General features: G+C 34.7%; 1 protein-coding gene across 1 annotated transcript in view; it reads right to left on the bottom strand.

Moving 5' to 3' along the window:
* LOC131026999 (L-ascorbate oxidase-like) overlaps positions 1-13,780 on the bottom strand; it is a 48,833-nt gene extending 35,053 nt beyond the window's left edge. The window contains exons 1-6 of the mRNA XM_059212790.1: positions 13,588-13,780; positions 11,534-11,736; positions 11,253-11,365; positions 10,989-11,196; positions 10,611-10,781; positions 9,481-10,503 (exon numbers count right to left, since the gene is read on the bottom strand). Of these exons, the coding sequence (XP_059068773.1) occupies positions 9,481-10,503; positions 10,611-10,781; positions 10,989-11,196; positions 11,253-11,365; positions 11,534-11,736; positions 13,588-13,780 (1,911 nt within the window). The remainder of the gene's footprint in view (positions 1-9,480; positions 10,504-10,610; positions 10,782-10,988; positions 11,197-11,252; positions 11,366-11,533; positions 11,737-13,587) is intronic.
* Between the last annotated feature and the right edge of the window lie 871 nt (positions 13,781-14,651).

Here is a 14,651-nt window from a genome sequence, read left to right as displayed (position 1 = left end):
GTACCTATCTTTCAATGGTTATTGTTTTCAATGCAATAAATTTGGACATAAGGTTACAAACTATAGAAGCATTCAATGTTATACTTGCAAGAAGTTTGGTCATAAGGCAAATAATTGTAGAAACCATGTTGTGAGTTAGAATCACAATTTGGTTGAAGCAAATAAGATGAATTACAACTTTCATGGATACTGTTATACTTACAATGGCTATGGACATAAGGATAACTAATGGAGATATGTATCTCATTCGGTAAAGAAGGTGATCGGTTGTTTCAAGTGTAAACACTCTAGACATTATGCTAATCAATGTAGCAATGGAAATATGGAGAAATCTATTGAGAAGAGTGTGATTAAGAATATAAATCAAAGAAGAAGGAAAATTTGGTCTGGAGAAAGAAGGAAGTGATCTTGATGTACCAAAATCCGGTGCAGGAACCTCTTCCTCTGGTAACTGAGTATAGTGCTTTGGCTTAGGGGGAGTTCTATTCTAAAGGAAAAATATTTCACTCTCCCTTGTCTGAGTGGATCATGTTATTGATCTAGCATGAATATGTTTTAGAGGCTATTCACCAATCAAATAACTTTTGCTGACATCATTGTTAAGACAACTCTTAGATACAAAACCCTAAAAGGAAGCTTTTGGCAAGATATGTATCATCTTTTTAATTCATTATTAGTCATTTGTGCTTAAGAATATTGTGAATAGTAGAGGAGAAATAAAGAAAGAGAACAGTGCGAGAAATCATGGAAAGCAAAAGGATTGTCAGAGAATCTAGTAGCGAGAAATTTAAGGTTTTGGACAAAGTGTTCCTAGATGAAATCAACCCAAAGAAAATAAGAAATGTTAATGCTGGTTTGAGTGATGTTGAGTTGCAGAGTGTTAAGGAATTGGAGAGAAAATGTTTGAATTTATGGACATCATTCCCTTGGTTTGATGATGTGGAAGTTGTTAGATTGATCCTCAGTTGTGTGTGGGATGATAGCATCATGTTGGATAAATGCTATCCAATCATGAAGTAGGTTATTTTGTGATTACTGATTTATCCAACAATGGAGAGGTTCCGACTATAAAGTCAATCGAGAAAAGAGAAGTGGAAGCCCTAATCAGCATGAAGGGTGATCAATGAGCATTGATCATTACCACGATTATGAATGAGGTTTGAGCCATATTAGTGTGCATTGAGGAGTTGAGAGATTGTATCCATAGTGCCAATAGAATCTACAGGTATAACACAAAGCACAAAGAAAAAATCAATCCAATTGAAGATGAATTGAGTACTTTAGGGAAATATTTTGATTTCTTGAGTGATAAGGATGGTGGAAAAAGAAAAAGGATAAGCTTTCTTCAAGTTGAACTCTTATTCTTGTAGATGCAAAAATAAGACTTTGTGAATAAGTTCTGGAAAGTGAAAGAGATTGTTGAAGCAAAGTTGGACGACTTTTCAGTATTGCTTAGTAATGTAATTGAGTATGAACAGAACCCATCTGCTCTAGATAGTTTCTCCCTTGTCATTGATCTATTAGTGGAATATAAAAGTCTTTCATTTAGCATCAAAATGGCCATAGATTCTTGGGAAGTACTTTATCCTGACCTAAAGGAGAAATACAAGCTTATCTTTCTGAAGAAGAGCAACTGAAGGTTATATCCAGACTGGTATTCAGTTTTGACATTTTTGCAGTTGTGTATATACTTTGTTTTTCTTTCTTTTCTTTTTTCATGAAAGGCATCCTTTGTCCTTGATGTCAAAGGGGGAGAAAATATAGAGGAAATGTATGAGTTCGGTGGAGTTGAGCTATATGCACATATGTTTTGTCATCAATGACAAAGAGGGAGATTGTTAGACTTGTGTGAATATTATTTTCATTGATGTCACGAGTTATCCGATATGGACCGAACAATGTATGCAGTATATTGAGGACAATTCAGTTGTAAGGTTTGGTCAGGATAAGTAATGCATAGTTCATTATTATCAGATTTTATCTGAACATTGTATACAGTCATTATGTGCAATTTTTGCTATGAACAGGTGTTGTGCATTTTAATATTAGGAGTAATGTAGTGAGATGGAGTTGTTATAATGGAGTGATGTCTGGAGGATCCCTATCTCTGGAATTCTATATTGTGTTTACTCTGGTTCCAATATTAGTTGCATTTCCTAGTATCAGCTATTTTTGGTCATGTTAATTGTATCTCTTCAAGTTTTGTGTTGTGGTACTCTTGGTATGCATGGAATCTATTTCTTTGGAGTTTGAAGATATTATATTTGAGTTTTGTGATAACAGATCAGTATCTTTGGGTCTCGATGACCCTGTCCTATTCAGTAATAATGGTATATGCATCAGTAAATGAATTATGTAAAAGGAAGCATGTTGAGATCTCACAGATTCCAACTTGGTCAAGGTTTTATTGGATAATGTGTTGAGCTAGACCAATGCATTATTCTCATGTAAATGTCTTCTAGCATATATGTAGAAGCATATGATATGTGTGATAGTGCGAAAATAAGTGTTTAAGGTGTGTGTGTTTATTGATTAGCAAAGGAGACAAAGCAGGGAGAATAATAGAGAAGTAGCGAGTTGTGGATAGCGAAGGCAGTTATTATAGAATCAAAAGTGTAGATAGTATTGCAATAGTCCTTTACCGAACCTCTTGAAAGTGTTGAAGGACATTTGTATAGAGATATTTTACTGGATTTACTGTAAGGTTTGTGATTTGTGATCTGAGCTTAATCCTGGAACTAATCTCATGCATTTGGAGATGCAATCCTCTTTAGTTCAACCTTTTTTGTTGCAGTGAGCATTCCGACAATTATCTATCTTTTGTATCTTTGCAGTGAGCATTCTGGTAGTGAGCCATTTTTGTAATCTGGTAGTGAGCCACCTCTTTTGTATAACACCATATAACTAGTTATTCTATTGAGAGTTAACACACTCTGTGGTTTTTCTCATTTGGGTTTTCCACGTATAAAATCTGGTGTTTGTTTTAGGGTTGTGATTTTCATGTTTATTCCACATTTGTTGTTTCATGTGTGTTAAGCATATTTGGTTAGTTAGATCAGAAAATTTAAGTTTGGTAAAAGATTTAATATTGTGGGAATATTGATTCACCCCCGTCTTAGTATTCCAGTCCCTTCAACCAATCCAACAAATAGGGTTTTATAGAAATTCATGAATGCATTTTTTATCTCTTAGTTTTCTTGGCACCAATAACAATCTACAAATATAGGACCAAAAGCTTCCATACTCTGTTTATACTTGAGAAAGTTGAAAAAATACTTTGACCCTTTATCACCTTCTTTGATGCAGTTAAGTTTAGCCCTTATTCTAGCCCATTGAGTTTTGGAGGTTTGATATTTCCTCAAATTATGTTTTGGTTAGAAAACTATGGGATAGGCTCATTACTGATAAATAACCACCAAAAATAGGTGCACAAGAAGTGAGATAACCAAACAACAAGTAGAGCTTGCCAACACCTACAAAGAGAGGATTTTGAAAAAAAATATCCAACTAGTGGGAACAAAGATCCCAAGCCCACAACAGGCTTAGATTTTCACAACATAGGTGTTTTTCAAAGCACCTCAAACCATATTTCAAAAAAACAAACTTGCATTGGCAACAAGCCAGTACAAGAAACTAGAAACAAATAGTGACTTTTGAAAGGCCTCTTGCAACCTTATGCCTAAAGGACCTCCAAACATAGAGACATGCTCTGAAGAATGATGAGACCACATAGGTCTAAAAAGAAATTAGTTTTGGAAGGCATCCAACATCCCAAAAAAAAGATGAAATACCTAGCCACTCTAGGTAGACACAAAATAGGGAAATCAAGGGGAGGGCTAGAACAAACAAACTAGAAGGGTTTTGAAAGGCATCCCTTAACCTTAACCAAGTTTTTGTAGGCAACTAGAAACCTTGAAAGACACATAACTAGCTAATAACAATGTCAAAAGCATACCTACAAACAATATTAGCTAAAATGTCATGACCCACCTCCATAGGATCAACAAGGTCCAAATATTCCTTACAAACCACCTATATAAGATTGTGAGCAATATTCCTTACTACATCACCTACACCGACATCCACCTGAAAAGGAAAAGTAGCACTGTAGAACAAAATAAGGTCCATCGCCTTAATCACCAAGCCCCCAAAGAAGAGCCTCCATCATGATAGAAGATACACAATAAAGATTTGGCATAAAAAATACGAGCCTCTTCAGTAAAGAAGACGAAGAAAAGGCCTCAGACAAAGAGAAAATGGGAATGCTTCAAATCTCTCAAACCCAACAATCAGCCTCTAACCATTAGTGGTACTAGCACCAATAAAGGAAGAGAAAAATTGAAAGGCAAAGAAGACCACAAAGAAAAAAGCAAAATACAATCCAACAGTCACAATTTGGTTGCACAAGCCAATGGCCCTACAATTCTATGGGGGATTTTTCTTTTTTTCCAGGAACATAGCCTACAAGAATGGCAAATCAACTAGCAAAATACTCTATATGGTTATCAAATTTGTTTCACCTTTCCATGGAGAAGAAGACACAAAACTATAGATCCACCAATAGGGCATATGAATCCCCAACATTAAGCAAGACATAAACCACCACACCTAGTTCCCAACATAGACAACACCAAAAGCAACACTAGGGATCACCAAAACACCACAAAGGGGAAAAAAATCAGGACCAATAAATCTTGAGCCCGAACAATGTGTACCCAACAACAAGTAGGAAAAAGGCAAAGGACATCACAAAGTAGGGAAGCTAGAAGAGGTCCCACATCCACTGACCATGAGATTTGCAGGCAGCCAAAAACAAGGTCAATTATGTAGGCAAAAGGGTTTGAATCACCCAATATGAAGCATGAAATATGGACAAAAGAAGGTGTAGGGGTCATGTAGGCAATAAAACACCAACATTCGACATGAACCACCTCCAAAACAACATCCCGATGAACAAGAAGCAAAACTGATATCCTTTGGGAGAAAAAAGTGAGGCCTAAGGAAAGGAAAGTGATGAAAAAACTCACTAAAAGGAATCCCAAGCTAGGAGAGAGCCAACCAGCTCAAGAAAGGCAGTATTGACTACCAAAAGCCCTCATCTATCATCTTCTTCACCATCGTTGCTATCTCCTACAACATCCCCTGCAACACCATTAACTCTAGAAACCCTAGCACAACTCCCGCTCCAACTCTTGATACTATTCCCGCTCTCCATTATTGTGGATAAATGTTATGATTTTCCTCCAATTGTGTTGTGTTTCCTTATATAGGCTCATAAAATATACATTATCAGGTTCTTAGTCTTACTTATTTTAGTCTCATATGATTTTTCCTATAATCTATATTCCATCCTCCTATGACTTATAGTATTCCTCTTGTCTATACTTTTAAGATTTTTTGATGGGATTTTCCAAGATTTATTGCCAAGTACTACAATACCTCCCTTCCCCTTCTTATGATCCTTATTGAACATAACGACATTTCTCTAGATAAACTTGAAGTCATTGATCAAACAAAATCTAGTAGCTTTAACTTCTTGTAATAACAAGAAGTCAATATTTTTATTTAGATTACAATAGGATTTATTACTATATTTCCTATTTGGGGATTCTAATCCCCTAATGTTCTAGCGGATGAGCCTGATCATATTAAATTATATTGAGGGATCATGTTTGTGACTTTTGCAAAGTCTATCAAAATATTTAGGGAGACTAGTCCCTTTACCTTCATTGCCCATTTTGACCATACTAATCTTCCTGTTGTAATTATTCCTCTTTTATTTGGTCTTTCTTGGGTTGCCTATCTTTCCATCAATGACATCAACCTTCTTAATGTCCTCTTGGGTGGGGCTTAAATCGTCAAAATCAATCGTCATACCATCATTTTCACTATCTTCTATGGACCCATCATAGCCCATTGAAAAGGTTGTGTCAGAGAAGTCAGATGGCGGGGTCTTCCCAATTTTATTTATACCACAAGTGGTATTATAATTGAAACCAATCCCCATTTTAGTCCATGGAAGATATTGTGTGCTAGGTTTAGCATCATCCCTTCAATAGTTGGTGTATTAACAACATTAATAGAGTCCACAAATAAGTTTTTTATGTCTTTGTCTTTATTAAACTCTATTAGTTTATGAAACACCAATTCCTCGACACTTTTCTTGTACTTAATGATTTGATTAAAGACATTTTCATTATTATTATTTTGATTCTCCTTCACATGTCTATTATTTATCCCCTTTTTGTCTATTCTCATAGCTTTATGTTTGGCGTCAACTCCCCTAAGAGATGAGCCAATGGATGTTAAGGTTTCCTCATTTTTCCTAACACTAGGGAGAGTTCTTCTAGTGTCACATGAATTAACTATAAATTTTGATATATCATTAGTAGCCTCAAAAAGTACATCCTAAGAGAGGGGATTAGATTTCTCAAACCTATCATTTTTATTGCACTTATCAATCCCCTTAGAGGAAGTATCCTTGAAGGCTTGGATTCCTTTATGATGATACTTATTGTTGGAATCTCTCTTAGAGGCATTGTGAGCATTAATTTATTATTATGAGCTTCCCTAACATGACCATTGGTCTCACCTTCAAGGGAGTTAGGTTTACAAATTTGTTAAAGGCTACATTATTAGGGTTCTTTTTATTAAACATAAGTTTTGGACAATCTCTTTTATGATGGCCATCACTCTTACATAAAAAACATGAGTTGAGGCCTTGAAGGGTTGTTATTTCATACCTGAAAATTTGTTCAAGATCAAGGGTATAATCTAAAGTATTAGGTATTTGCACTCCTTAATTGAAGGAGATTAGAATCCTAGCATCCATGTGTGGAAGAATAGCATGGGTGCCCTCAATTTGGAGGGGTTTCTCAATGTGTTTAAGTAAGATTGGAATAAACTTCCATATTTGCATAGGGATATTTTTAATGTTTATCCATCTTGGGGTATAATAGAATAGGATCTTATTTTGAGAAATATTTACGGACTATGAAATGTCTTTAAATAGAGATTTACCCACATCCCATAATTTTTTCTAGTATCCTTTCTTGCATAGTGTGATTTTTAAGAATAATAATAAAGAGCCCTTGTCGAATAATGCAATAGAATGAAACATAGATACCCAATATTTTTCCCCGAATAGTAATATTTCAGCTATCAAAGAATTTAATAGATGGGAGGAAATTTTTATCTAGACAAGCAAAAAATATTACTAGATTCTTGAGTCTATTTTCCCTTTCTTGGGAGCATAGATCATTTCTTCATTAGGGCGAAGCCTTAAAACCCTACACAACACTGGGTCCTTACCTCCTTCAGCTTGGATGTTGTTGCCTCCTCCTTGATCTTTGATGAGCCTTGATTTGTTTCCTCTGATTACCACATTGAAGGCTGCTTGCTTTGGTAGGGTTTCTGGTTCTTCTTCTTGTAGTGCTTCCTTAAATATTTTTTCCCTTAGCATTTTCATCCTTACCTCTTTATTTTGGGTTCTTAATATTAGTGGGTTTGTTTTCTTCATCCATAAGCCCACTGTACATACGGTATGCTTAGACCATCAAAACATTTGTGCAAACATTCAGTCACCCACGGCAATAGGGTATAAGGGATAGACAATCCTCAAAAAGAAAAAGAAAAATAGCAAAAGCAAAAAATTGAACAAACATAAATGACAATAGAAGAACACAAATGATGAAAAAAACCAAGGTAAAGGTAGGTACTTACATCGTAGGCTATCTCCAACACTCCTCAAGAAAATTGATTGTTTCTCGTTGTTGTAGAACCAATCCTCTCTTTTCTTCAAAATATTTATATACGTTTGTAAAAGATTTATGCTAGTTAATATAATTCCTACCATCTAATATAATAAGGATTCCTAATACAACACCAAAATTCAAGATAACAGATAATTGATAAAAGGATTTATTGATATTTTCTATATATAATGCTTATGAATTATTGTTACACTAATAATTAATGATGGGATTGATAGTAGATAAAATCATTATCTTAAAATGTTTTTTCCTCAAAGAAAGATATTAGTAGTGTATGTGGACTTTATTATTAGTGAGGTGACATCCCTTCATTGTAGTGGAAAAGTTTTCGTCCTCTATTTCATATGAAAACATCACTCCTATCCCCAACAAAATGCTAAGGGAAGAGTGGTTGGAATGATTGGACACTAGTCATATAACCTTGTTATAATTGTAAATGGATTTGGAAGGCATATGCACGTAGACTATTAACTTTAAATTAAGTGCTTTCCATCGATCTGCAAACACTACAACAATGTTTTGTTGCAAAGGACGACCTTATAGTAGTTTATATTATTACATAAAACACACGTCCTCCATATCTAAGAATTCATAAATCATGACCTTGTGAATGCCATGAATGGATCACAAATTTTTTGGTGGTGAGAATACTTTAAAGAATGACATACATACATCATTTCCTTAAATGAGCATACATTAAACATTTAAATTATATTACAAAAGTGCTCAAATAGTTGGAATATTGGAAAATCGAATATAATTAGATCAATTTAACAAAATGACATTGTTCTTTATATTTTAAATATGGATATTGTGAATATGTAAGCAAACATTGGATATGATTGTTGTGTTACATCTCACATGGACTAGCTAGGACTCAAATTGAGGAATTTTCATTTGTTGTTGGAGTGCTCCAACAACTAGGCTAGTGATCACTCTTTGGTCAATCCATTAGCGATCCAGGTATGACTTACTTCCAACACTGCCCTTAAGAAAAAATATAGGTGCTTGGAGCTCCTATTTAGGCTCTGATACCACATGTTGAGCTACAACTTATTTGGATCAGCTAGGACTAGAACCTACAACCTTCCATTTGTTGTTGGAGTTCTCTACTAATTATGTTGCTAGCCCGTCTTTAGCAAGCCTATCATTAGTCTAATTGTGTCTTATGCCCAACAAAGATCAATTTTCTAAATTTTAAATTGATGATAATACGTGTGGTTCAAAGTTAAATGTAATGCTCTATTATTAAATTTCAAAGTTTATTGTAAATGAAATTCAATTTTCACAACTTAGTACTGTCATATGTTCTAAGAACTAAACTTGAATTTATATTATTAACAATGATTTGTAGCGAGGACACACTTATTACAAATTATAATATAACCATGTTGTGTTGTATATATAGAGACTTAATAATATACTTTTAAGTCGTGAATTGAAAGAAAATTGAATATGAAAAATTCAAATTCAACTTTTAATAAAAATACTTTTATTTACCTATTGTAACAACTGAAGCTGAATCATTGGTAACAAATAGCAACTGAGATTTTAAAACATACATCAGCTTTCCCATAATAATTTTATTCAATTGAAAATACATTAGTGTTTTCAACACTAAAAAAGAACACTTCAGCCTTTCTGCCTTGGATAGGAATAGTAGCTACCATGTAGCCTCTGTTATTGTAATGGATGATTGACGACTGACCATGGAATTGATGGCCATTATTTTGGAAAAACTTGCGAGCCAGGTAGAGAGATAGTGGTGCATGTGAATATAATTCTTGGTCAGGCCACACCCCATCCCTGTAGTGGGTAACTCTCCTACATTATCTATTCCCTTTGCAAACATCACTCCCATCCCCATGAAGAAGTGGGCCTCCAAATGGCAGTGGAAGGGCCATACTCCTGGATTATCGGCTCTAAACCGAATTGCCGTCCATCCGTATGGAAACAGTGCCACTGTGTTACGGAGTGGAGGGTTGGCCATGTTATACTTTGGAGGGTGGTTTACGGGGTCAAACACGCCATCTCCATATCCCAGAATCCAGAAATCATGACCGTGCATATGCCATGGATGTATCTCTGAACTGTTGTTGATGGTGGGAGTCAGAGTATTCGCATTCTGAAGAATCACATCGACAACAGAGTTCAATTTGAAGACGTACACGTCGTTCCCTTCGACGGCATTGTGATTTGGCGGAGGAATGGTGATGTTGTAGTCACGAGGAGTGTAAACGTCCGGAAGAGGGGTGGTATCATAGGCGCCCGTGATATTGTATTTCATGGCAGCTAAGTAGGGAGTTGTAGGCGGCACGACCGAAATGTTGTTGATCGCCCACTTTGTGTATCCATTGATCTTGTTGTGCGTGTTGAGAAGGATCAGCTGCCTATCGGACTGTAGTGGGGGAAGCTCTTCGTGGTCTTTGAGAGCCACAAATTTCTTAGCCAGAGCTTTGCTGTAGGCGTAGTCATTCCACTGGGGACTCGTGGGAGATGGTCCGGTGGGGAGTTTGGTTGGGAGATCTGGAAGATAGTTCAGTACGGCCAGTCCAGTGGGAGTCTTGGGGTCTCTGCCTCTCACGTTCACACCGGCCCAGTAGTTTTGAGAAGGGTCCTGGTTTGCAGTGATGAGAACAGAATACGTTTCACCAGAGTATACATCCAGGTTGTCTACTTCCACTGGTTCTACGTAATGTCCATCTGCCTCGACAACCGTCATGTTGTGTCCCTGTACAAAATCAAATGTGAGAAACATGGGAAAGGTTTAAAAATACCCATTTACGGCACGTAAACAAGTTGAACATTCACTGATAAATGAAGCTTTTTGGGACTAACCTGAATCACAAAGTTGAGGGCTGCAAGAGATGCCACACTTGCAATACGGAGACGATATGTCTTCCCAGGTTGGACCGGCGAGACGAGAGGCGAGCATTGTGTGTTTGTAGCATTGCAGTACTTGTTAGTTGCTGAACAGTTAAATTGTCCTGTGCCATTTATCAGCAATGACTGGTAAAAACCAGCAAAAAACAAAAAGCTAGATTTGTGAGATTTAAATGAATTTTAAACCCCAGCTTAACCATCATGGATGGTTTGAGTGTATACCATTTTAAAATAATAACATACACATTGCAATTTGCAATACATTTTATTAAACTCATCTTAATTTATTCTTGGTGAGTTATAAGGTTTTATATCATTAGCATTTAGATATACCTGAGGCTCCCCAACCCATACTAATGGATTGGAAGAGAGGCCCACCGCCTGTTCGTATGTGCTCTTGTGCCACCAGTCGCTTAAAATGATGCTCAGCTCACCATCGTAGGTGAAGGGTTCTTTTCCCGCCGCATCCACTATCAGCATTCCATATAACCCCGCTGTCCGCTGTAGACCATAATGCCCGTGATAAAAGTACGGCCCCCGGCTGCATTTGATTTATCAGCGATATTATTTGAGAGAAGAGAAACACACATTTGGTACTGAAAAAGACTCCAACTTACTCTGTCCACAGTGAAGTTATAGACGTAGGTATCGCCTGAATAGATTGCGCATTGCGACATGGAAGCCGTTCCGTCGTCCCAGGGAGTACCGTTCTGGAATGCAAAACGCCAAGATAGAGTTATTTCCCGAAAACAAAAGGGAAATGACAAACATTAGACGCACTATATTCTATGGATAACAACCCACTGTATATAAGTAGGAGCGTTTGATGGGTGGCATTTAAAACTGAGCGGAAATGAAAAGTAAAAGAGATCATTTACCTGTCGGATGCCATGCCAGTGAACAACAACGTTTTCAGTGGGCATCAAGTTTTCTAACTTCACGGTAATATTGTCCCCTTGTCTGGCTCTGATGGTTGGCCCCGGGTATTGTTCATTTATAGAGATGATATTCACCTGCACGCAATCTGGAGCCCATGTCTGGTAATTTACTTTCCATGTGTAATTATGCTCCTTCGCTTCATCTGCAAAAGATAACAACACACATCAAGCACTTGGATCGTAAGCTCTGCCAGCCATTGCAAACAGCCTTAGATGAATTCTAAGACTAAAATGTAAAGCGATATGCTTTGTCTACGCGGGTACCCCTCATTTTATAGTCATTCTAGCAGTGGGAATACCAAGTGACAGAGCCATTCAATAAAATAAACGTGAATCCCCTTTTCTCCATTGTTCTATTTAATGGGACCTACAATCCGCAATTTCAGTGTTTGCTATGTCCAAATACCCTAGCCCTAATTAAACGTTGGAAATTGTCTCTCATCTATTTCAAAACTCAGAAAAAATGGAGCTAGGAAAACTCAATTCCTTTTTTCACATATCAGAAACAAAAAAAACAAAAATAACAAGAGACGCAAAGGGTCAAGTTCCTGCCAATAGTGTTGTTAGTTTAGAGTATAAAATAGAAAAAAAAAAGAGAAAGGAAGAAGGAAGAAGGAAGAAGGAAGAAGAGTTATTTATGAAAATGAATAACAAGCAAGTTTTAACTTCTTAAATTAAAAATAAGAAACAAAATATTAAATGTAAAGTTCAACTATATCAAAATAATAATATAAAAAATAAATAATAAATCTATTAAATTAATAAAGAATAAAAATATATACATTTATTAAAAATTTCTTATTTATATGTATGTTAAAAAATAAATAATAATATTATTAAATCTTCATATATTATAAAAAAACTATATGCATTAGGTAATCTATACACAATATGAGAACGAGATAATAAACTTTTAATATAAAATTTTGAATAAAGTTATTAGCTTTTGACATAAATTAAAAGTAAAAATATAAACCTACTCTCGTGAATTTTTGTTACAATTCCCTTTTTATGATACTATTTCCTTAATTTTTAAAATTTATTTTATAGATCATAAACTTTTAATATAAAAAATAAAAATTTGAATAAAACTATTAGTCTATGACATAAAATAAAAGTAAAAATATAAACCTACTTTCACGAATTTTTATTAATTTATTTTAAACAATTTTTTTAATGATATTATTTTTTTAATTTTTTAAATTTATATATATAATTAATTTAAACTATTTGTTTTTACCATATTCAATAAGATTAATAATAATAATTAAAATAATATCAAAATGTCAAAATTACTATTATAATTAATTTAAACTATTTGTTTTTACCATATTCATTAAGAAGAAAAAATATATATATATATAAAATATAAAATGATTAAAGAAAAGAGGGCCGTCAAATTTTTTGTTCTTTTAATTTTTTTATTAAATTTCAAAATTGGAGTGGGGCCATTTAAAGTTTTAAAAGGACTTTTTAGTTTTAATATTTCAAAATTAAAAAGAATGCATGTAATGCAGTGTACCCAGAACATTGAATGCAATGTACGAAGATCGTATGGTGTAGCACGATTGAAGCGGGGTCTATGGATCCCAAAATAATATAATATATTATTTTTATTTTTATAGTCCTTTCAGCAATGTAATATTTAATATTACTGACAAGTCATTTAATCAATCAAATTAAAATGTATTTTTCTTAGACAAAAATTATTTTTTTACCTACTCTTTTCATTATAGACCAATAAGAACAAAGAAAAATCATATTATTATAATCATTTAAAATAAAAATAAAATATGAACTATAGAATTTATGTTCACAGATTTTAATTCTCTATAATGATTGGTCAGCTAAAATAAATAAATGACCTAGATGAATGCATAAGTATCCTGCCTGTGGGCAGGAACTAATAAAGAAAATGCCTAGCCCTAATCATTCTTGGTGTCACTTCTTCCCCTTGCTGATGCAGTAGATAAAATTGTAATGAAAGCTTTAACACACGTTGTATCTAGGAGACAACCTCGTGATAAACCGTGTCTTTCCTGGAGCCTCACCACCGGCGTTCACAAAATTTGAGGGAATTTCAGGAACGAGAAAGGTGTTTACATTTAACGTAAATCGCGGAGTCCATGTACAATATTTCTGATGACGAGTCAAAATAGGTTCATCATTGGCGGCTAATAAATCCATTCGTCTGAGCGATATTCACTCAGATCGCCCACCGTGGCTTTTATACTCAAATATTGGAAAATGGAAGGCGCAGAATGAAACATGTACCTAAATCTTTAGCATGAATGCACAACATGTGCCTAAACTTTTTAACTTGAATGAAACACGGACCTAAATCTTTTAACATTAGTTGTGGGTTAAAGGAATTCAAGATTATTTACTTTCTCATTTATATTGACTGAATTATTTTCTTATTATTGAAAGAATAATATAAATAAATTTAATATTTTTAATAATGATTATTGAAAGAATAATTTTTATTATTAATGTTCAAAGAAATGTTAGTGTGATTTAAATAGTTGGACCTTAACATAATGTTTTGCCTTAGGAGAAAATAGATATCATAATAGTAGAAAATTATACAATTTCATAGATATTAAATTTTATATAAGATATTAATAGGTCCCCCCTTAACACTGGTTGGATGAAATTAAATTTTGACGGTTCATCTAAAGGGAACTCGAGTTGGGCGAGTGAGAGTGGTTTCATCAGGAAGGTAATATGATTATGGTTTATGTCGTTAACCTTAGCACCTAAACCTCAAGTTTAGCAAAAGTGGTGATGACCTTTTATGGGATAGGTATTGCTAAAGATAGAGGGATGTAAAGAATCATTATTGAGGGCAATTCAAAAAATATAATTATGATGCTTCATGGAGAAGCTATGCTAGGTTGCACTACAAAAGATCTCATTAATAAATGTCGACGTATCTTACCTACCTTTGTCATACCCTTTCCTAGTCACTTTCATTGGTTTTTCTATGAATCGGTTTACCATGGGAGGTGATCTCATCCCAATTGAGCCAAACAATAGTGATAATTTCAAGTAGAAT

Source organism: Cryptomeria japonica, chromosome 10 (assembly GCF_030272615.1).
Source record: "Cryptomeria japonica chromosome 10, Sugi_1.0, whole genome shotgun sequence".
Classification (NCBI taxonomy): domain Eukaryota; kingdom Viridiplantae; phylum Streptophyta; class Pinopsida; order Cupressales; family Cupressaceae; genus Cryptomeria; species Cryptomeria japonica.
The sequence above is the reverse complement of the archived record's forward strand: the minus strand, read 5'-3'. Positions and strand labels throughout refer to the sequence as shown.